General features: G+C 39.7%; 1 protein-coding gene across 1 annotated transcript in view; it reads right to left on the bottom strand.

Annotated features, from left to right (window-relative positions):
- Window positions 1-3,105: 3,105 nt before the first annotated feature.
- Window positions 3,106-23,646, bottom strand: part of OCA2 (OCA2 melanosomal transmembrane protein) — a gene marked incomplete at both ends in the record, with an annotated part of 280,886 nt that continues 260,345 nt past the window's right edge. The window contains one exon of the mRNA XM_080915069.1: window positions 3,106-3,190. Coding sequence (XP_080771195.1) covers window positions 3,106-3,190 — 85 coding nt within the window. The remainder of the gene's footprint in view (window positions 3,191-23,646) is intronic.

Below are 23,646 nucleotides of genomic sequence, written 5' to 3'. Positions count from 1 at the left end.
TCAGTGAAATAAGATTGTCACTAAAGCAGGACAACACTAGAGATGAAAGAAGAAGAGTTTCAAAATGGCACTGAATCAGAGGAACATGAATTACCTAGCTGAGTTAGTCCCTTTCACATGACGGTCCCCTTCTCCAACCATCTGGTGACTACACCTGAGCTTGTTGCTTAACAATACATACAAATTTGCTGAAGATGTGTCCCCTGCCCCTCTCATTTTCTCTAGATCACTTCCACAACATCAACACATCCTTAATTATGTCTTCTTTACACATAAATTATTATAAATACCGAAACACTACATGATGTCACCACTCTGTTTGCAGTCACCTGGTGTTGAAATCAAATAATATTATGCCACAGGGGAGGGAATAGAGGCTCTGAATAGGCTAAATACATACATGAGTTCATGCAACTGGAATTAGAGATTTGGTGTACTGATCTAAGCATCCAAAAGAAAAGTCTAACATGTATACTAGGAATTACTGGTTAGTTCTTGACATATGGAGAAAGATCTTAAAAAACAAAACAAAACACTCTAGTGGTATACAAACCTCTCACAGCCCCACAAGAGAACCCAGAACTTTCCTTATCTTGTTAATATAGATGCTGATTGGAATAAATACCACCATACACTCAGATCGTGAGCATTGATGTGCTTTGGGAAGTACTGATGCAGTCGGGGTACAGTAGTAGGCCCATGCTCCCTGTTCTCTGTGAGAATGGTGAGACTCCAAGGTAGGTGAAGCCAGGGAAGCCTTGGTTCAGGTCTCACCATGCAGCTTCTTATAACTCAGGTGCTGGCAATGACCCTTTCTCCTTCCTTATAGGGCTCACTGTGTCTCCTCTAACCAGACTGGAAAAGTGGAAAGTATCATGTTAGAAGCCCCTGGGAGGAAAAAAAAGATGACACATGGTGATACAGCAAACTCAAGAGCAGCCAGCCTTGCTCTTTTATTACGATCTGCTTTGGAGGGAACTAGAAGGCTTTTCATGAGAACAATGTTAGTCCTTTCTGAAAGTTTTTCTCCCCTCAGTAGGCTCTGCTTCTTAGAGGTTCTACATGGAGAACCAAGCTTCTTACACATGAACAAAAGAGAAAAAACCCCACCTCACATATTTAAACAATCTGTAGCAGAAGATAACCTCGAATAACTGGGTAGAAGTACCAGAGAGATCAGAGATGCTTGAGATGAAGAGGTCACAGTGCAGCTGCTACTGACCATGTTAGAATGATATGTGAGGATAGAAATAGAGAAAAGATTGTCTGAGCCAACAAAATCAAATTTTAATGTTGGGGAGATCTGAAGGGGTCCAAGGAGAGGAAGGAGAAAAAAGTCTAGCCTTGAGGGAGGCCTGCAAGAACAAGTAGGGGAAAGTGAGGAGCTGATGAGGGTGTGGCTTCGGAAATGATGGAGAAGAGGCACTAACAGAGAGGAACAGAAGTGAGCAGGAAGAACAGGAAGCAGCATGGAATTCAGGGGCATCAAGGCCACATCATGGCAGAATCATAGGGTGGACCAAGACAGTGCTCTCTGCAAAAGGGCAAAAGAACTCTGGTTTCCATGAAGCCAACAGCAAACAGATGGATCAACCAGGAGACGTTTCCTCACGGGCTCATCAGGTACCCGAGGTGAGATGCAAACATGTAAACAAATGGATGCTGAAATCAGATTTTTACACAAAAAACGGTTTGCATCCCATCATTGCTTTCGAGACATTCAGAAGTGAGGCATGACTCCTGAGGCATCCTGTGCAAAGAGGAGAGAGATTTCCATAACGCTTCGAGATCTTCCTAACGCTTCCGCACTTTAATGCAGTTCCTCCTGTTTGGTAATCCTCAGCCCTAAGATTATTCCACTGCTAATCCATAAGTGTAAATTTGCTACTGTTATGAATCATAATGCAAATATCTGAAGCTTTCTGATGGCATTAGGTGGCTTGAGCTCCACAAAAGAGTTTGAAACCCACAGGTCATAAACAATGGCAATGTTTCAGGAAGGAAGCATTTTGCCTCTTTGTGATTTGCAGGAAAGCTACATCTCCCCTGTGAGTGTCAGCAACAGGAGGTAGAACTAGGAAAGTCTCCTAAACTGCACTTAAGTGCTCTAAGCTCCTTGGGCCTTTTAAAATCAGTTCTTCTATGTAAAGTCCCCGATGGACATCCTCGTGTCTCAGGGTTACACAGGTTACACAGAGACAGCTGAGCACTCAGAGAATGCTTCTGGGCACAGCCGAGGCACCGACAACTGAAGCACAAAGACATCATCTGAGGGGCAGACTCCCTCTAGCTCTTTGCTCTCATTCTTTCTGTCTGACATGAGGCAGTACCCAAAAGAACCACACCTAGTGATGTAACTAGAACAGCTGGGGCCTTCCGGAGAGAACAGAGACAAGCATACTGATCAAGCATCGTTGTAATTGATGTAAAAAGCACATGTCGTTGTCAAAGTGGAAAATTAAAGTTCTGGGCCATCGTTATAAAAGTGCTATTTAAATAATACATTTGGTCTTCTGCAAATCAAACCTTTTAAATACTAATTTTAAAACTCTATGGGGAAAAACATAAAAATGGATACAATGCAGTTTGATGTAACTGAAAATATACTATGGCAAGTAAATTACAAAATTTTTGTCAAGGGATACTTTATTTTTTAAATACACAAAATCTCTTCTCAACAGTCATCTGTCTCTTCCCAGAAAAAGATGTAAGAAAGAGATATACAAACTGAATGCTATTTCAACATGTAGGGTTATTACATTAAGAAAAATTGTATATCTTAGACTTGACAATTAAAAAGGACAGCTATTTGGGTGGATTTGCACCATTTCCTACATAGAATTACAAGAAATATTTTTTAAAATATGCATTTTCTGCTGGGAATCTTAGTAAATCAATTTGTATTTCTCATTTTTCTTTTTGGTCTACAGGGAGAACATGTTGTTTCCCATCATCCAGCTGAACAATACCGTTATTAAGAATACTGTTCTGCTTCCATGTATGTTATGGTGAGCTTCTTCTTCCGAGGTGCTGTGGGGAAATCTTCCACCTGATGCTGGTGATGATCGACTTTCTCTTGGTCTGCAAATGACAGCTGGCTAGCTGTTAATTCCAACCCACCACAACGTGAGCAATCAGGAGATAGCACATCCCAATGGTGCAGGACATGAGCATCATAGGGAAGCCCAATCTGAAAAATAGAGAGACGGTTATGGCCTCTGGTATCTAGAGAGAACTAAAAGATGCAGATACTTTATATTTTATGTTACTAAAAAATAATGTAAGGATAGGCATGCAGACACACAGTCTCTGCTCCACCAGCAGTGTTTACTTTTTACATCTGAATGTAGGAGACGGGTTTATTATGTGCAGCTGAATGTGGATATAGGCTTATTGTACACACTTGAACAGGAGGTGGGTTCAGCTAATCTTAGTAGAAGTTTCCTGAATGTAGTAGTCTAAGAATTGATGGAACTGTAATATTTTTACCCTATTTCTGATGTTCCATAAGATCTTACAGTTTTAAGGTGTGACTGTGTATTTCTAGGTTCTATGTGGCTCTTGGTTTACACCCAATGCCCAGAGTTACAGGAGCACCACTCCCTTTGCCTTTATTCTTAAGCTTCTCATGGGAATGTTCCCTCATTTGACATGTGAGTTCTCTGCAGACAGGTGTCCCTGTTTGGGTGCCATTTGTTCTGATCTGCTCAACTTAGAGACTGGCTCAACTGGGGCCATAGAGAATAAAGAAAGAATAAACACAGAGACACAGGTCAGGTCGGCTCTGTGCTCTGATGAAGACACACCAGCAGTTCTCTGGAAACTTGGCATGTTTATTTTATACATCTGAATCCATGAGGCAGGTTTCTGTATACAACTGAATAAGGAGGCATTTTTTAGTGTATACAGCTAAAAAGGAAGGCAGGTGGGTTTAGATAATCTCAGTGGGAGACTTCTATAAGGAAGCAGTCTGAGGTTGTAAACATCCCAGAGGAGGAAGCTGGGATCCACATTTTCTGCATACAGTCAACATCCACACATGACTAGGGGAAGGTTTTACCATTTCTCTAGACCTGATCCAGGGAAAGCCCTGTCATCCCCATGAGTCTGGACACTGTGCTGTGTTCATTTTAACAATATATATTTGCTCAAGACTCCATCAACTCCTCACAAATTTTACACAGTGCCACTATTTAAATCCCTGGTACAGCACTTGTCTGGCATGTATAAAAATCTGGGTTCAATTTCTATCATCCTTCTCTCTCAAAAAATAATCTCTAGATGTTTCTGTCAGCTATGACAAGTTGCAATTGTCATCCTATAGACTTCCAAAGGAGGTCACATTTCCATCCACTCATAAAGTCTCTTTAACATAAATCAAGGGGGGGAAGGGGAGTTGGAAGGTAGAATTGAAAGAGAAGGCCACCTCTTCTCTGAAGAAGATAAACAGACAACATGACCTCCCTCGGCATTTGGTGAGGTACAAATGGGAAGTGGAGGTAGGCATTCAGCCAATTATGAAAGCTATTATGAGGAGCTATAGGTGAGTCCTCAACTAAACCCGAACCACGGTTCCTGCTTCTTTATCCAGGCATCTGTCTGACCCATACCATGTGACAGGGTTCAATAGTGCACAAAGCCAGAGAAAGCCTACACAGTGTTTTGACTTCTTTCTGGTACTGTGACAAATACTATGTATATCTAAAGACAATTTGGAGAAAGTGGGTTTATTTCATCTTGCAGGTTACGCTTCATCAGCAAGAGAAACTGAAGCAGGAACTCGTGTGAGGCGATTAAGCTGAAACCCAAATGCAAGAACAATAATTACTTGCTTGTTCCCTCTAACTTTCTCAGATACCTTTTTTCCTACAGTACAGGCCTGCGTGTCTGCCTAGTGATATTGCTCCTACAGAGGTCTGGGTCCCCCTACATCAATTGGGAATCAAGAAAGTGCCCCCACAGACATGCTCACAACACAAACTGATAAAGGAAAGTCTGCACTTGGGGCTCCCTTTCCACAAGTGTCTCTGGTGTGTGTCAAGTAGTAAAATTCACATCTTGTCAACTTGGCACACAAACACCTCACTGTTGAATCAGAATCTTTTCTTTCTTGATCATCTCTTATATGTCAGACTAGCAATATCGCAGTATAAAACACCGCCCAGCTTTGAAAAGTCTGGCAGTCTTTTAACGTGTCAATACTTTAAAAGTTCAGGATTTCTTCAAAAATTCAGGTCTTTTAACTGTGGACTCTTGTAAAAGTGAGAAAGAAGCTAAACACATTTTTGTTTGTTTGTCTGTTTTATACCAAAAGGGGAAAGCCTATATATTAAAAAACAATTATTTTAATCATAACTCAAACTCAGTAGCCTTAGCTGTTCTCCATGACCCCTTCATGCTTTCCAACTCATTTGTTCTTAATTCTTCTCTCATACATTACATCCTGACATTGGTTCCCCTCCCTCATCTTCCCCCAGTCTCTTCTCCTGCAACTCCTCTCTCCCCAAGACCAATGCCCCTCTGCCTCCCATCAGAAAGGAGCAGGAATCCCAGGGACATCAACCAAGCGCAGTATAACAAGCTACAATAAGACCAGGAACATACCATCACAGCAAGGCTGGACAAGGCAACCGAGTAGGGAGGAAAGTTCCCAAGGGTAGGTAGGAGAGTCAGGGACAGCCCCTGCTCCCACTATTAGGATTAGATCAACAAGCTACTAAGCTATAACATATATGTAGGGGGCCTATATCAGACCCACACAGGCTCACTAACCTCTGAGTCCCCATGAGTCCCAGTAAGTTGATTTTGTGAGCCATGCTTTCATGGTGTGTTCCTGAGCCCTCTAGTTTCTCTATTTCTTCCATTTTCCTCCTTTGCACAACACCCCAAACTCCACCTAATGTATGTGGTACTCTGCATCTGTTCCCATCAATTGTTGGATGAAGTCTCTGGTTCACTTCCTGCAGGCAAGACAACCTGTAGGTCAAAGGTTTTATGGCTACGTTGGTATTCTAATCCCCCCCCCATTAAGGCCTTGGCTGGTTACAAAAGATGGTCATTTCAGGATCCTTGTTCACCATTATTAGTTCTGTTGGCTAGGGTTACTAATGTATATTTCATGGGGTTTCTATGACACCAAATTTCCACCTGATGCCTCCTGTTCCCAGCCCAACCAAGCCTCAGTCTACCTGAAAAATATATTGTATTTCTCTTTCTCATGAAGATCCCATCTCTCCAGACCCATTAAAGCCTCATTTTTACTTAACCTGTCTGGGTTTGTGTACTGTAGCATGATTATCTTTTATTTTTCAGCTAATATCCACTTATAAATGAGGGCATAACATGTTTGTCTTCCTGAGTCTGAGTTATCTCACTCAGAACATTTTTTTCTAGTCCCAATCCATTTGACTGCAAATTTCATAATGTCTCTTATTTAATAGCTGAGTAATACTTCATTGTGTAAATGTGCCACATTTTCTTTATTCATTCTTTAATTGAGGGATATCTAGGTTGTTTTCAGTTTCTGGCTATTATGAATAAAGCTGCTATGAACATAGTTGAGCAAGCATCATTGTGGTATGGTGAAACAACCTTTGGGTATATGACCCAATGTGGAGTATCTAAGTCTTGAGGTAGACAAAGTACCAATTTTCTGAGAAACTGCCATATTGACATCCAAAGTGATTATATAAATTTGAATTCTCAACAGTGGTAGAGTGTTTTCCCTTGTTCTATCCTTGTCAGTGTGAGCTGTCATTTTTGATTTATTCTTAGCCATTCTGTTAGGTATAAGATGAAATCTCAAAGTCATTTTGATTTATATTTCCCTGATGGCTAAGAATGTTGAACATTTAAAAAAAAACATTTCTCAGCCATTTGATACACCTCTGTTGAGAATTCTGTTCAGATATGTACTGCATTTTCTAATTGAATTATTTAGATTGTTGATGTCTAGATTGGGTTGTCTACGTATTTTGGATAGTAGACCTCTGTCAGATGTGAAGTTGATGAAAGTCTTTTCCCATTCTGTAGGTTACTAGTATCCTATTGACAGTGTTCTTTGCCTTAACAGAAGTTTTCAATCTCATGAGGTTCCATTTATTAATTTTTTTATCTTAGTGCCTGAGCTATTGGTTCAGGAAGCTGTCTCCTGTGCCAATTAATTCCAGCCTATTCTCCACTCTCTCCTATCAGGTTCAGTGCATCTGGTTTTACATTGAGGTCTTTGCATTTGAGTTTTGTGCAGCGTGATAGATAAGGATCTATTTTTACTCTTCAGTGTACCAACACCCTGGTAGACCAGCAACATTTGTTGAAGATGTTGTCTATGATTTTCCTGTTGTACATTTCTGGATTCTTTACCAAAAAAAAAAAATCTGGTGTCCATAGGTTTATGTCTGGAACCTCAATTTAATTCCATTGATGATGTGTCTGTTTATATGCTGTTTTGGCAATTTTTATACATTAGTGTTGAGTCCTGCTGCCAGGTTGATGTACTGCCTTGGTCCTTCCAGACCATAGCTGACACAGAGGCAATACTTCCTATGTCTCACTTCACTGATGCTGATCTCTGTGAAGCACAGCTGATTGCTCAGTGCCAGCAGATAACATCTCTCATCCCAGTAAAGCAAGCTCAGTTCACTTCCAAAATCTACTTATAAATTATTTACTTACGTTTACTTTTTACGTGTGTTTTGCCTGCATGGTTGCCATACAGCACATGCATGCAGGTCCCATACAGGCTAGATGAGAACAAGAGATCCTGCAATTAGAGCTGCAGAGATGGTGGTCAGCTGTCCTGTGGGTGCTGCCGACTGAAGAGCAACAAGTGCTCATCAACATTAAGCCAGCCCTTTAGCCCTTTTCTCTGGTTAACTCAACACATGCCACACAAACAGCCCTCATAGTCTTTGCTTCCCTGAAAAACTTCAAAAACCACATGGCCATTGTCTGCATTGCTCTCAACGTTGTTATTTTCTCAGTCCCCGCAGAATAGCCCCCTGAATTCTGAATGCTCTGCTAACTTCTCCTTTTTTTAATTGAACAATTTACTTTTTAAAAAAAGATAAATGTACAGATTTTAAAAGCATTTTTGCATACCAGTATATGAATACATTTTGTCAGCACTTGACTTTTTTAAAGGTTTGATAGTATGCCTTAAAATCTTACTAGTTACAATGAGCATAAAGTACATGTAAAACAAGATGTAACCTGGAATTAGTCAAAGTTTTCTTGGGGTGTAAAGATTAAGCATAATGAATTTTCTTTTTGGCCTTTGGTATTGTTGAACTTCATATAATCTGTAAGTTGTTTCTGGGGTGCTCAGAGCTTTTTGGGGTTAGTTTCCTATTATCACTGACTGCATATTATGTCTCTTCTTTTGTGACTGGTTTACCGCAATCGGGATGATATTCTCTAGATGCATCCATTTTCTTAAGAATTTCATAAAGTCATTGTTTCTGACAGCTGAGTAGTACTCCACTGTGTAAATGTACCACAATTTTTGTATCTATTAATCTACTGAAGGACATCTGGATACTTTCCAGCTTCTGGATATTATAAATAGGGCTGCTATGAACATTGTGGTGCATGTTACTTTGTTGTATGTTGGAGCGTCTCTGGGGTATATGCCCAGAGGTGAAATAACTGGGTCTTCAGGTAGTACTATGTCCAATTTGCTGACAAACTGCCAGACTGATTACCAGAGTAGTTGTACCACTTTACAACCCCACAAACAGTGGAGAAGTGTTCCTCTTTCTTTGCATCCTCACCAGCATCTGCTGTCCTCTGAATTTTTTATCTTAGCCATTCTGGTTGGTGTGAGGTGGAATCTCAGGGTTGTTTCGATTTGCATTTCCCTGGTGGCAAAGGATGTTGAGCACTTCCTTAGATGCTTCTCAGCCATTCGATATTCCTTAATTGAGAACTTTTTGTTTATCTCTGTAGCCCGTTTTTATAGGGTTGTTTGATTCTCTGGCGTCTACCTTCTGGAGTTCTTTGTATACCTTGGATATTATGCCTCTATCAGACATGGTGTTGGTAAAGATCTTTTCCCAACGTGTAGGCTGATGTTTTGTTTTCTTGACAGTGTCCTTAGCCTTACAGAAACTTTGCAATCTCATAAGTCACATTTGTCAATATTTGACCTTAGAGCATGAGCCATTGGTGTTCTGTTCAGGAAATTTTCTCCTGTGCCTATGTGTTCTAAGGTTTTCCCTACTTTCTCTTCTAATCGTTTCAGTGTACCTGGTATAATGTGGAGATCTTTGAACCACTTGCATTTGAGCTTTGTACAAGGAGATAAGAAAGGGTCTATTTTCATTCTTCTGCATGCTGAGTTAGTGGCAGTTGGACCAACACCATTTGTTGATGACACTGTCCTTTTTTCATTGAATGTTTACACCTCCTTTGTCAAAAATAAACAGACTATATATGTGAGAGCTCATTTATGGAACTTGTGTTCTATTCCATTGATCCACATGCCTATCTCTGTACCAGTACCATGCAGTTTTTAGCACAATTGCCTTGTAATATAGCTTTAGGTCAGGGATGGTGATTCCTGCTGATGTTTTCTTGTTGTTGAGAATGGATTTCGCTACTCTAGGTTTTTTGTTATTCCAGAACATTGCTCCTTCCAACTCTATGTAGAATTAGATTGGAATTTTGATGGGGATTGCATTGAATCTGTAGATTGCTTTGGGTAATACGGCCAATTTTACAATGTTGATTCTTCCAATCCATGAGCATGGGAGATCTTTCCATTTTCTGAGATCTTCCTCAATTTCCTTCTTCAGAGTTTTGAAGTTCTTGTCATATAGGTCCTTCACTTGCTTAGTTAAAGTCAAACCAATGTATTTCATATTGTTTGACTATTGTGAAACGAATCTTTTCTCTAATTTCTTTCTCTGCATGTTTGTCCTTTGAGTAGAGGAAGGCTACTGACGAGTTTGAGTTAATTTTATATCCAGCCACTTTGCTGAACTTGTTTATCACCTGTAGTTCTCTGGTGGAATTTGTGGGGTCATATAAGTACACTATCATGTCCTCTTCAAATAGTGATGTTTTTATTTCTTCCTTTCCAATTTGTATCCCTTTGATTTCCTTTCGCTGTCTAATTGATCTGGCCAGGACTTCCAGTACTATGTTGAATAGGTAGGGGGAGAGTGGGCAGCCTTGTCTACTCCCTGATTTTAGTAGGATTGCTTCAAGTTTCCCACCGTTAAGATTGATGTTGGCTGTCGGTATGCTGTATATTGCTTTTATTATGTTTAGGTATGGGTCTTTGATTCTTATTCTTTCCAAGACTTTTAACATGAAGGGGTGTTGAATTTTGTCAAATGCTTTCTCAGCATCTAGTGAGATGACCATGTGGTTTTTTTTCTTTGAGTTTGTTTATATGATGGATTATGTGGATGGATTTTCATATGTTAAACCCTCCCTGCATTCCAGGGATGAAGCCTCCTTGATCTTGGTGAATGATCGTTTTGATGTGTACTTGGATTCGGTTTGCAAGGATTTTGTTGTGTATTTTTGCATCAATGTTCATAATTGAGATTGGTCTGTAGTTCTCTTCCCTTGTAGGGTCTTTGTGTGGTTTAGGAACAAGGGTTATTGTAGCCTCAAAAAAGGATTTGGGTAGTGTTCCATCTGACTCTATTTTGTAAAATAGTTTGGAGACTATTGGTGTTAGGTCGTTAATAAATGTCTGATAGAATTCTGCACTGAACCCATCTGGACCTGGTCTCTATTTTGTTGGCAGGCTTTTGATGACTGCTTCTACTTCTTTAGGTGTTATGGAATTTTTAGATGGTTTACCTGGTTCTGGTTTAACTTTAGTATCTGGTATCTGTCTAGGAATTCATCCATTTCCTCCAGATTTCCCAGCTTTGTTGAGTATAGGCTTTTGTAGTAGGATCTGCTAATTTCTTGAATTTCCTCAGTGTCAGTTATAATGTTTCCACTTTCCTGTCTGATTTTGTTAATTTGGATACTCTATCTTTGCCCTCTAGTTAGTCTGGCTAAGCGTTTATCAATCTTGTTAATTTTCTCAAAGAACCAGCTCTTGGTTTTGTTGATTCTTTGAATGGTTCTTTTTGTTTCTATTTGGTCAATTTCTGCTCTGAGTTTGATTATTTCTTGCCATCTACTCCTCTTGGGTGTATCTGCTTCCTTTTGTTCCAGAACTTTCAACTGTGCTGTCAAGTTGCTAGTGTATGCTATCTCCAGTTTCTTTTTGGCAGCACCCAGAGCTTTGAGGTTTCCTCTCAGTGCTGCTTTCATTGCATCCCATAAGTTTGGGTATGTTGTGTTTTCACTTTAATTAAATTCTACAAAATCCTTTATTGCTTTCTTTATTTCTTGACCATGCTATTGTTTAATAGAGCATTGTATAGTTTCCATGTGTATATGGCCTTTTTATTGTCTTTGTTCTTATTAAAGACCAGTCTTAGACCATGGTGATCTGATAAGATGCATGGGAGTATTTCAATATTCTTATATCTATCGAGGCTTGTTCTGTGATCGATTATATGGTCACATAATATGGTGCCATAAGGTGCTGAGAAGAAGGTGTAGTCTTTTGTTTTAGGATGAAATGTTCTGTAGATGTCTATTAATTACAATTGTTTCATAATCTCTGCTAGTTTCACTGTGTCCTTGTTCAGTTTATGTTTCCATGATCTGTCCATAGATGAGAGTGGGGTGTTGAGGTCTCCAACTATTATTGTTTGGGGTGCAATGTATTTTTTGAGCTTTAGTAGAGTTTCTTTTATGAATATGGGTGCTCTTGTGTTTGGAGCATATATGTTAAGGGTTGAGAGTTCCTCCTGACAGATTTCCTCAGTAATGAGTAAAAAGTGTCCTTCCTTATCTTTTTTGATAACTTTTGGTTGATAATCTACTTTATTCAAATTTAGAATGGCCACTCCAGCTTCCTTCTTGGGGCCGTTTGCTTGGAAGGTTTTTTCCCAACCTTTTACTCTGAGATAGTGTCTTTGTCTCTGAGATGAGTTTCCAGTATTCAGCAAAATGCTGGGTTTTGTTTATGTATCCAGTCTCATAGCCTATGTCTTTTTATTGGGGAATTGATTCCATTTATGTTAACAGATATTAAGGAATAATGGTTGCTGTTTCTTGCTATTTTTGTTTTCTGAGGTAGATTTGTGCCTGTGTATCTTTCTTCTTTTGGTTTTCTTGATTAGGTATTTTCTTGTTTTTACTAGGATGTAGTTTTCCTCCTTGTATTGGGTTTTCCACCTATAATTGGTTGTATGCTGGGTTTGTGGTCAGATATTGTGTAAATTTAGTTTTGTCCTGGAGTATCTTCGTCTCTCCATCTATGGTGATTGAGAGTTTTGCTGGTTATAGCAGCTTGGGCTGACACTTGTGTTCTCTTAGAGTCTGTATGATGTCTGTCCAGGATCTTCTAGCTTTCATAGTCTCTGTTGAGAAGTCAGGTGTGATTCTGAATGGCCTGCCTTTTTATGTTACATGACCTTTTTTTCTTATTGCTTTTTGTATTCTTACTTTGCTTTAAGCACTTGGTGTTTTGACTATTATATGTTGGGAGGAATTTCTTTTCTGGTCCAATCTATTTGGAATTCTATAGGTTGCTTTTATGCTTATGGTCATCTCATTCTTAAAGGTAGGGAATTTTTCTTCTACGATTTTGTTGAAGATATTTACTGTGCCTCTTAGTCGACATCCTTCACCTTCTTCTATTCCTATTATCCTTTGATTTGGTCATTTCATTGTGTCCTGGATCTCCTGGACATTTTGGGTTAGGAGCGTTTGGGCTTTTGCATCTTCTCTGATTGTTTTGTCTATGTTTTCAATGTTGTCTTTGGCCCCTGAGATTCTCTCTTCCATCTCTTGTAGCATGTTGGAGATGCTTGCATCTGTGACTCCTGATTTCTTTTTTAGGTTTTCTACTTCCAGGGTTGTTTCTTTTAGTGTTTTCTTTATGGTTTCCATTTCCATTTTAAATTCCTTCTTCAATTTCTTCATCTCTTTGGTTCTGTTTTCCTCTAGTTCTTTGATTTCTTTGAGTGTTTTTTTGTGTTTCCTCTTTAAAAGCTTCTATTTCTTTATGCTTTTTCTCCTGTTCTTGTTTAAGGATCTCTATCATCATCTTGAGGTATGATTTCGGGTCTGAATCTTCTTTTTCTGGAGTGTTTGGCATTCTGCTCTTTGCTGTGATGTGAGAGCTGGGTTCTGGTGTTGCCAGCTTGTCTTGGTTTCCATTAGGTAAGTTCTTTTGCTTTCCTTTTGCCATCTGTTGTCTGTGGTTATATGTGGTCTTTTTGTCAGTGATTGGTTCCTGTCTCTCCTGTGTACCTGGCCTGTGTCCCTGGATCTCCGCTGTTCCTAGTGGCAGATGGCCTGAGCGTTTGGTCCGCATACACGGGCCTTCTGGATGGAAACTGAGTCCCTATGGCAGAGTTCCTATTCCCCTGAATCAATGTGGAGGGGGGCGCTTTCCATGCACTCGACCCAGACCTCTCTGTGCCTTGGCTACTGGAAGCCCAGTCTCACAAGGCCTATGTCCCTGGATCTCTGCTGTTCCCAGTGGCCTTGGCTAACTTTTCAAACTAGTGTCCCAAATGTTTTCACAACCTTCCTCCCAAACAACGACACAATACTCAACACAATTTCTATTCTCGTTTTCTTTCTGTTCCTGTTTGCTCTGTGTCATAAAGAACTTGAAGAAGAAGGGATTTCTTTCATCTCACATGTTATAACCCACAATGAGGAACTCAAGGGAGGCGATTGAAGCAGAGGAGGAATGTTGCTTATTGGCCAGTTTGTGACTGGCTTGCTCAACTATCTGAAATACAGCTTATAATCACTGGTGTAGGAAAGGTACCACCCAAGTGGATTCAGGTCTGTTCACATCAATTAGCAATGAAGGAAATGCCCCCACCACTGCAGCCATGTCTATCAACCAATCTTCAGTTAAAGTTCCCCTTTCCCAAGTATCTCTAGCTTGTGTCAAGCTATCAACAAACATGAAATGTTTTTGACCAGGGAAAACCTAACCACACAACACACAGGGGTCTGCTAGAAAATAGGATTTAATTATGTTATTCTCAAGAAACTATCAAGCAGACTCTTGGTTCTGAAGCAAGATAAAGAAGACATTGCTTCCAGCCGACATTCCCATCCCAGCACAGCCAAGAATAAAGGAGAACAAAAAAGCACAGGAACAGCAAGGCAGCTGAGAACCCTAAAATATGGCATGGCAATGAGCTGCCTTCCCCCATCTTCTATGTACCCTCTGGGATGCTGGCTCATGGGAAACACAATGGACAGTAGATTTCCAAAAGGAAAGGATTCCCAGGAAAAGCCTGCTGTAGCCAAAGGAACAGTGAAGGGGAGTATAGGTAGGCAGAAATCGTGTAAGTAGTAACTACTAAGAAACAAGCAAATACTACAGGGAAGTTTTATTCTACCTCTTTGGCAAAGGCCAGAGAGAGCCAGGATTTCTACCTCTTCAGGCTGTGCCGAATTCTCTTCCTGTGGAGTTGATGGAGAAGCATGAGGACTTCCACCTCTTTTTCCATGCAACAAGATCTCTGGCTTTCCAACTGGATGACTACTGGAAAAGCTACTGCAGTTTCCTGGGAACTACAGGAAATAAGCACTTTTTTGCTCTGTAACCTGCCATGTATGGTAAGGCCATGCTCCCACATGGTCAGTAGAGCAATAGGGATTATCTGGAGGAAAAAAAAACCAAAAAACAAAACAACAGTGCAGCCCTTCACCTGGTGGAAATCCTGTGGGGAGGGCAGAATGACCCCACTTAGCAGTAACATGAACCAGCATGAGTAGAGGTCTAGTAAAATATGTAAGCTTCAAATGCACCTGCCCTGTCCTCACCAGCACCATTAGGGCCTTCTCCAACTGATGGTTTAAATAGGATGCAGACATGCTAATATTCACAAACATGCCTCTCCTCAAGTGAGAAAAAACATTAACAGGTACCTTTCCAGCGATGTAGATCCTGACATCATCCAACAGACATTTTGAAACAGCCATCCTAAAAGACTACTTAGGAAGCAATTATAAACACTGTAAACAACTGGAGAAAAGTAGCTTCTTCCAAAGAGCATCAGCCCATAAACAGTTGTACCTGGTGAGTGTGTAGTAAAAATGTAATGACTTCAAGATAAAGCTAACTGATGAGCCTGGTAACATAAGAGAATTGTGCAGAAAGCATCACAAACTTGAAGATGTCTAGAAAAGATAAGAAAATATCACTGAGAGAAAAGCAAACTGAAAAAGTATAAAGAACAAATTCCTAGGACCCCACATGACAAAGATCTAACATGTGTCACCTGAAGGAGAATGAGGAAAGAGGGGAAAAAGATATTCAGAGAAATAACAGATGAAATTCACCAACCTCCAAAAGAATGCCATTCTAAGATGGTAGTTATCAAACTATGGGTTAGGCCCTCCTTTGGTGGTTGAACAACTCTTTTATGGGAGGCCATCACTGGAAAACACAGATATTTACATTATACCTAATAACTAGCAAAATGAATGTTATGAAGTGACAATGAAGATAAGTTTATGGTTGAGGGTCCCCATAATCATGAGGAATGATATTTAAGAATGGTGGCACTGGGAGAGTTAGAACCACTTCTCTGAAGACTTAAGTGTGGGGTCCTTTTCTAGGTGCTAGCCCCAGGCAGGGATTTTCTCATCAGAAACCAGCAGGTCAACAAAAAGCAGCATACATTCCATTCATGGGTGAAGGAAAACAGAAAGGACAACAGATACCAAGAATGTTCCTGAAAAAGTTCTTCAAATATTAGGAGACCACACAAGAAGATGCCGGGGACCAGAAAGGAAAACAGAAAGAGTTGAACATAATATTCATTCTTTTCTTCAGTTTTCAACTGATGCTGGGTCGTTAAAGGAAAAAAAGGATGTAAGTAGCCAGAAAGAAGTTTAAGTATTTAACCACAAAGAAACCATGTAGGTTTAAGGTGGTGGATATACTAATTAATGTGATTTCATCATTACAGGATTCATGTACTCATGACCACATAAATATGCTCAATTTATGTCAATTAAAAATTAAACAGGCAGAGCGGAGCCTGGCCCAACTGCCAGCCGGAAAGGCGGCTCGTACAGGCTGAGCAACTGTGACCTGGAACAGATCTTAGGAACTTCTGTTCCCACCCGGAGACAACTTCAGGACGCAGAGCGGAGCCTGGCCCAACTGCCAGCCGGAAAGGCGGCTCGTACAGGCTGAGCAACTGGTGAGTGGGAGACCTAGGCTGCGGGGGAGCAGAGGGATCTCTGCGGAGTGCACGCGGAAAGGGCACCCCCTGCCCTGACCTGCCTTGTCCTCCCTGATCCAGTGACCGGGAACAGATCTTAGGAACTTCTGTTCCCACCCGGAGACGACTTCAGGACACAGAGCAGAGCCTGGCCCAACAGCCAGCCAGAAAGGCGGCTCGTACAGGCTGAACAACTGGGACCGGGAACAGATCTTAGGAACCTCTGTTCCTACCCGGAGACGACTTCAGGACGCAGAGCAGAGCCTGGCCCACCTGCCAGCCGGAAAGGTGCCTCGGAGAGGCTGAGCATCTGTGACCAGGAACAGATCTTAGGAACGTCTGTTCCCACCCGGAGGCGACTTCAGTATGCAGAGCGGAGCCTGGCCCAGCTGCCACCCAGAACCTGGGCTGCCGGGGAGTAGAAAGATCTCTGCAGAGTGCACACGGAAAGTGTACCAGGGACACAGACCAGATACAAGGGAAAGGCAAGAACATATCGCTGACAACAAAATGGCAAGAGGAAAGAGAAAGAGTACATCCCAAAAAAACCAAGGCAATCTAGCAACACCAGAACCCAGCTCTCCAATAGTAGCAAATATCGGAATTCCAAACACTCCAGAGAAAGAAGACACAGACCTGAAATCATGCCTCAAGACGCTGATAGAGTTACTTAAACAAGAAAGGGAGGAAAAGCAAAAAGATTCAGAAGCTTTTAAAGAAGAAACAAGAAAAACACACAAAGAACTCAAAGAACGAGATGAAAACAGAACCAAAGAAATAAAGGAATGGAAGAGGGAAATTAAAACAGAAATTGACACAATAAAGAAAGCGCTAAAAGAGATAACCCTAGAGTCAGAACACCAAAATAAGAAATCAGGAGTCACAGAAGCAAGCATTTCCAACAGATTACAAGAGATCGAGGAGAGAATCTCCGAGGCAGAAGACAACATTGCAAACATAGACAAAACAGCCAGAGAAGATGCAAAAAACAAAAAGCTCCTAACCCAAAATATCCAGGAAATACAAGACACAATGAGAAGACCGAACCTAAGGATAATAGGAATAGAAGAGGGAGAAGAGTATCAACTAAGAGGCACAGTAAATATCTTCAACAAAATCATAGAAGAAAACTTCCCTACCCTCAAGAATGAGATGACCACGAGCATAAAAGAAGCCTTCAGAACTCCAAATAGGTTGGACCAGAAAAGAAATACCTCCCGACACATAATAGTAAAAACATCAAGTGCCCAAAGTAAAGAAAGAATACTAAAAGCAGTAAGGGAAGAAGGTCAGATAACATATAAAGGCAGACCAATCAGACTCACACCCGATTTCTCAACAGAGACTATGAAAGCTAGAAGAGCCTGGACAGACATCATGCACTCCTTAAGAGAGCACAAGTGCCAGCCCAAGCTGCTATACCCAGCAAAACTATCAATCACCATCGATGGAGAGACAAAGATATTTCAAGACAAATCAAAATTCACACAATATCTGACCACAAACCCAGCACTACAACGAATTTTAGGTGGAAAACCCAATACAAGGAGGGAAAATACAGCCTAGTAAAAACAAGAAAACTCCTACACAAGAAAACTAAAAGAAGAAAAAAACACAGACACAACTCAACCCAAAAAAGCAAAAATGGCAGGAAACAGAAACAATTATTCCTTGATATCTATTAACATAAATGCTCTCAACTCCCCAATAAAGAGACATAGACTATCAGACTGGATACATAAATAAAATCCAGCCTTTTGCTGCATACAGGAAACTCATCTCAGAAACAGAGACAGACACTATCTCAGAGTAAAAGGGTGGGAAAAAAAACTTCCAAGCAAACAGCTCCAAGAAGCAAGCTGGAGTGGCTATTCTAATATCGAATAAAGTAAATTTCCAACCAAAAGTTATCAAAAAAGATAAAGAAGGACACTTTTTACTCATTACCGGGGAAATCTGTCAGGAGGAACTCTCAATCCTTAACATATATGCTCCAAATAAAAAATCACCCACATTCATAAAAGAAACTCTACTAAAGCTCAAAAAATACATTTCACCCCACACAATAATAGTGGGAGACTTGAACAACCCACTCTCACCAATGGACAGATCAGGGAAACAGAAACTGAACAAGGACACTGCAAAACTAGCAGAGACTTTGAACCAACTAGAATTAATAGATATATACAGAACATACTATCCTAAAGTAAAAGAATACACCTTCTTCTCACCTCCCCATGGCACCTTCTCGAAAATTGACCACATAATTGGACACAGAACGAGCCTTCATCGATATAAGAAGATTGAAATACTCCCATGCATCCTCTCAGATCACCATGGTCTACGGCTGGTCTTTAACAACAACAAAGACAACAAAATGCCCACATACACATGGAAACTAAACAACGCTCTGTTAAAGGATAGCAGGGTCAAAGAAGAAATAAAGAAAGAAATTAAGGACTTTCTAGAATTCAACGAAAATGATAACACAACATACCCAAACCTATGGGATGCAATGAAAGCAGTATTGAGAGGAAAACTCATAGCCCTAAGTGCTTCAAAGAAGAAACTGGAGAGAGCTCACATCAGCAACCTGACAGCACAGCTAAAAGCCCTAGAACAAAAGGAAGCAGATATACCCAAAAAGAGTAGACGGCAAGAAATAATCAAAATTAGGGCAGAAATAGACCAAATAGAAACAAAAAAAAACCATTGAAAAAATCAACAAAACAAAGAGTTGGTTCCTTGAGAAAATCAACAAGATTGATAAACCCCTAGCCAGACTAACTAAAGGGCAAAGAGAGAGTATCCAAATTAACAAAATCAGAAAGGAAAGTGGTGACATAACAACTGAAATTAAGGAAATTCAAGAAATCATCATATCCTACTACAAAAACTTATACTCCACAAAATTGAAAAATCTGGAGGAAATGGACGAATTCCTAGACAGATACAAGGTCCCAAAGTTTAACCAGGACCAAGTAAACCATGTAAATAACCCTATAAAACCTAAAGAAATAGAAGAAGTCATCAAAAGCCTCCCAATAAAAAAAAGCCCAGGTCCAGACGGGTTCAGTGCAGAATTTTATCAGACATTTATTGGGGATATAACACCAATATTCGCCAAACTATTCCAAAAGATAGAATCAGATGGAATATTACCCAACTCATTTTTTGAGGCTACAATAACCCTCGTACCTAAGCCACACAAAGACCTTACAAGGAAAGAGAACTTCAGACCAATCTCACTTATGAACATTGATGCAAAAATACTCAAAAAAATCCTTGCAAACCGAATCCAAGAACACATCAAAACCATCATTCATCATGACCAAGTAGGCTTCATCCCTGGGATGCAGGGATGGTTTAACATAAGGAAATCCATCAATGTAATCCACCATATAAACAAACTTAAAGACCAAAATCACATGGTCATCTCACTAGACGCTGAGAAAGCATTCGACAAAATCCAACACCCCTTCATGTTAAAAGTCCTGGAAAGAACAGGAATCCAAGGCCCATATTTAAACATAATAAAAGCAATATACAGCAAACCAACAGCCAACATCAAACTTAATGGCGAGAAACTTGAAGCAATCCCACTAAAATCAGGGACTCGACAAGGCTGCCCACTCTCTCCCTACCTATTCAACATAGTACTGGAAGTCCTGGCTGGAGCAATTAGACAGCAAAAGGAGATCAAGGGGATACAAATCGGAAAGGAAGAGATAAAAACATCACTCTTTGCCGATGACATGATAGTGTACTTGAGTGACCCCAAAAATTCCACCAGAGAACTCCTACAGCTGATAAACAAGTTCAGCAAAGTGGCCGGATACAAAATTAACTCAAACAAATCAGTAGCCTTCCTATACTCAAAGGACAAACATGTGGAGAAAGAAATTAGGGAAAAGGTACCCTTCACAATCGTTACAAAAACTATGAAATACCTTGGTGTGACTCTAACTAAGGAAGTGAAGGACCTGTATGACAAGAACTTCAAACCTCTAAAGAAAGAAATTGAGGAGGATCTCAGAAAATGGAAAGATCTCCCATGCTCATGGATTGGAAAGATCAACATCTTAAAAATGGCCATCCTACCAAAAGCAATCTACAGATTCAATGCAATCCCCATCAAAATTCCAACCCAGTTCTTCATGGAATTGGAAAGATCAATGTGCAATTTCATATGGAATAACAAAAGACCTAGAATAGCAAAATCCATCCTCAACAACAAAAAAACATCTGCGGGAATCACTATCCCTGACCTCAAGCTATATTACAAGGCAATTGTGCTGAAAACTGCATGGTACTGGTACAGAAAGAGGCAAGTGGATCAATGGAATAGAATAGAAGATCCAGAAATTAGCCCTCATGTATATGGTCACCTGATTTTTGACAAAGGAGCAGTAAACATTCAATGGAAAAAGGACAGCCTATTCAACAAATGGTGCTGGTCCAACTGGCACTCAGCATGCAAAAGAATGAAAATAGACCCGTTCTTATCTCCTTGTACAAAGCTCAAGTGTAAGTGGATTAAAGATCTCCACATTAAACCAGATACACTGAAACTATTAGATGAGAAAATAGGGAAAACCTTAGAACACATAGGCACAGGAGAAAATTTCCTGAACAAAACACCAATGGCTCAAGCTCTAAGGTCAAAGATTAACAAATGGGACTTAATGAGATTGCAAAGTTTCTGTAAGGCTAAGGACATCGTCAAGAAAACAAAACGGCAACCAACAGAATGGGAAAAGATCTTTACCAACACCACATCAGATAGAGGCCTAATATCCAAGGTGTACAAGGAACTCAAAAAGCTAGACACCAGAGAATCAAATAACCCTATTAAAAAATGGGGTACAGAGCTAAACAAATCATTTTCAGTTGAGGAACACCGAATGGCCGAAAAACATCTGAGGAAGTGCTCGACATCCTTAGCCATCAGGGAAATGCAAATCAAAACAACCCTAAGATTCCACCTCACACCAGTCAGATTGGCCAAGATCCAAAACTCAGATGACAGCAGATGCTGGCGAGGCTGCGGAGAAAGAGGAACACTTCTCCACTGTTGGTGGGGTTGCAAGCTAATACAACAACTCTGGAAATCTGTCTGGTGATACCTCAGAAAATTGGATATAGTACTACCTGAAGACCCAGCTATTCCACTTCTGGGCATATACCCCAGAGACACTTTAATACACAACAAAGATATATGCACCACAATGTTCATAGAGGCTCTATCTATAATAGCCAGAAGCTGGAAGGAACCCAGATGTCCTTCAGAAGACAAATGGATACAAAAATTGTGGTACATATACACAATGGAATACTACTCAGCCACCAGAAACAATGACTTAACCAAATTCTTAAGAAAATGGCTGCATCTAGAGAAGATCATCCTGAGTGAGATAACCCAGTCACAAAAGAACAGACATAATATGCAGTCACTGATAGTGGGATGCTAACCCCAGAGGCTTGCACTCCCCCAGAAACAACTCACAGACTGTATGAAGTCCAAGAAATAAAGAAAACAAAAAATATACATATATTCACAAAACAAGAAGACTTTGACTATTTCCATGTTGCATTTTGTTTTGCATGTACTTTACGCTTATTGCAACTAGGACGTTTTCAATGCATACTGTCAAGCCCTTGAAAAAAATCAAGTACTGACTAAAAAACATATTCACATGGTTTTATGTAAAATTTATTTTAATGTCTGAAAAAACAGTACTGACAAAAATGTATAATTTTAAGCAAAAAAAAAAAAAAAGATCTTGCTTAATCTAAAAAAAAAAAATTAAACAAAACTAGTCTCACGATGCATTTTTCTGGCATTCACAAAGCCCCAGATTCATTCATCAGTATAAAAGAAAATAAAAAACAGAAATGAAATTAAAATAACATTACTCTGTGTGATGTGGTTATCAAGGAATATACATGAATATTTGGGACAAGTGTGTCATAGATGGGAGCACTAAGAAATTTAAGGGGAGCTAGATTTTCACATGCCCTGGAATGGTGAAGAGCAGGAGCAAGAGTTATGTATTGACTGCTGTCAGTATATACAAAGCATGCATGCAGAAGCACAGGAGCTATCTCAGAAAGGCCAAGCAGCCCACCAGAAGGCAGTAAAAGAAACTAAAAAGGAACTACAAAGAAAATCAACAGAAGGTAAAAAATAAAATAGCAAATATGAATACTACTGATCACTAACTGCATTAGGAGTAAAAAGTCTAGACTGCTTATTAAAAGCATGCATTATACAGTGGCATATAAAAGCCCCACATTCTATCTATATGATTCACTTCAACTATAAAGGCGTGGGTTGACTGAAAATAAGAGGATATAGAAGAAAAAGCATAAACCAAAAGAAGAAGAGTGGCTATATTCATATCCATAAACTAATTAGAGCAGAAACACTTAGTGATGAATTCACAAAAAGAAAATGGTGATTAAAAGTTTACCACAAGTTAAACTCACTCCAAAAAATAACAAAATGCTTCATGTCAGTGCTTACACAACAGCCCATGGATCCTGCTTTAGTCACACTTTAGTAGGTGAAGAGGAATGAGGTCACTTGTTGGAGCATCTGATCTACCAAGAGCAGTTCTAAATAAGTGTTCTACAAACAGAAGACCGAGAAATACATCAGACAAATACTAGCAAGGCCAAGGGCAAGAATGGCAAATATGCTCATGGATTAGAGGATGTCAAACCTCCATTATACTTGGCCAAGTATAGCAGTACAACTTACAAGAAATCAAACAAGGCCATGATACAAAGTTTTGTCCCAAAGCCAGATATTACCTGGTACATTATTGGGCACATTCTACACAGTAAAAGCAAGCTACCTATTTTTTCTAGCATCCACAAAGAATTTACCAAAATAGATGATATTCTAACCAATAAAATAAATATCTAAAGATTTAAAATAATCACTACCATACAGAATTTGGAGTCATATACAATTAAATAGTAGAAATGTAAAAATAAAATCCAAGTAGTAAAAAAAAAAAATATGTTTTAAGATAGTCCAGCTGCATAAGATTCTTTACAGAGAAAAAAAAATCAAATATGTAGAAATAAATAAAAATACTTCATATCACAAATTGAGAGTGAGTTTATAGAACTGGACATTCATGCTTTGAAAATCCCAGATACCTCATGTAAGATTCTGATTTAAAGAAATAGAAAGAACTGGGAATAAAAACCCAAACCAAGCAGAAGGAAGTAATAAAGATGAGGACATAAATACACAAGATTAAAAAAGAAAAACAGTAGAAAAACCTGATGCAACCAAGAGTTGACTTTTAAAATACATCTATGAAACTTAGCAACAGCTAAACAGTTG

Source organism: Micromys minutus (assembly GCF_963924665.1).
Source record: "Micromys minutus genome assembly, chromosome: 3".
Taxonomy (NCBI): Eukaryota; Metazoa; Chordata; class Mammalia; order Rodentia; family Muridae; genus Micromys; species Micromys minutus.
This window is presented reverse-complemented; position numbering and strand designations above follow the sequence as displayed.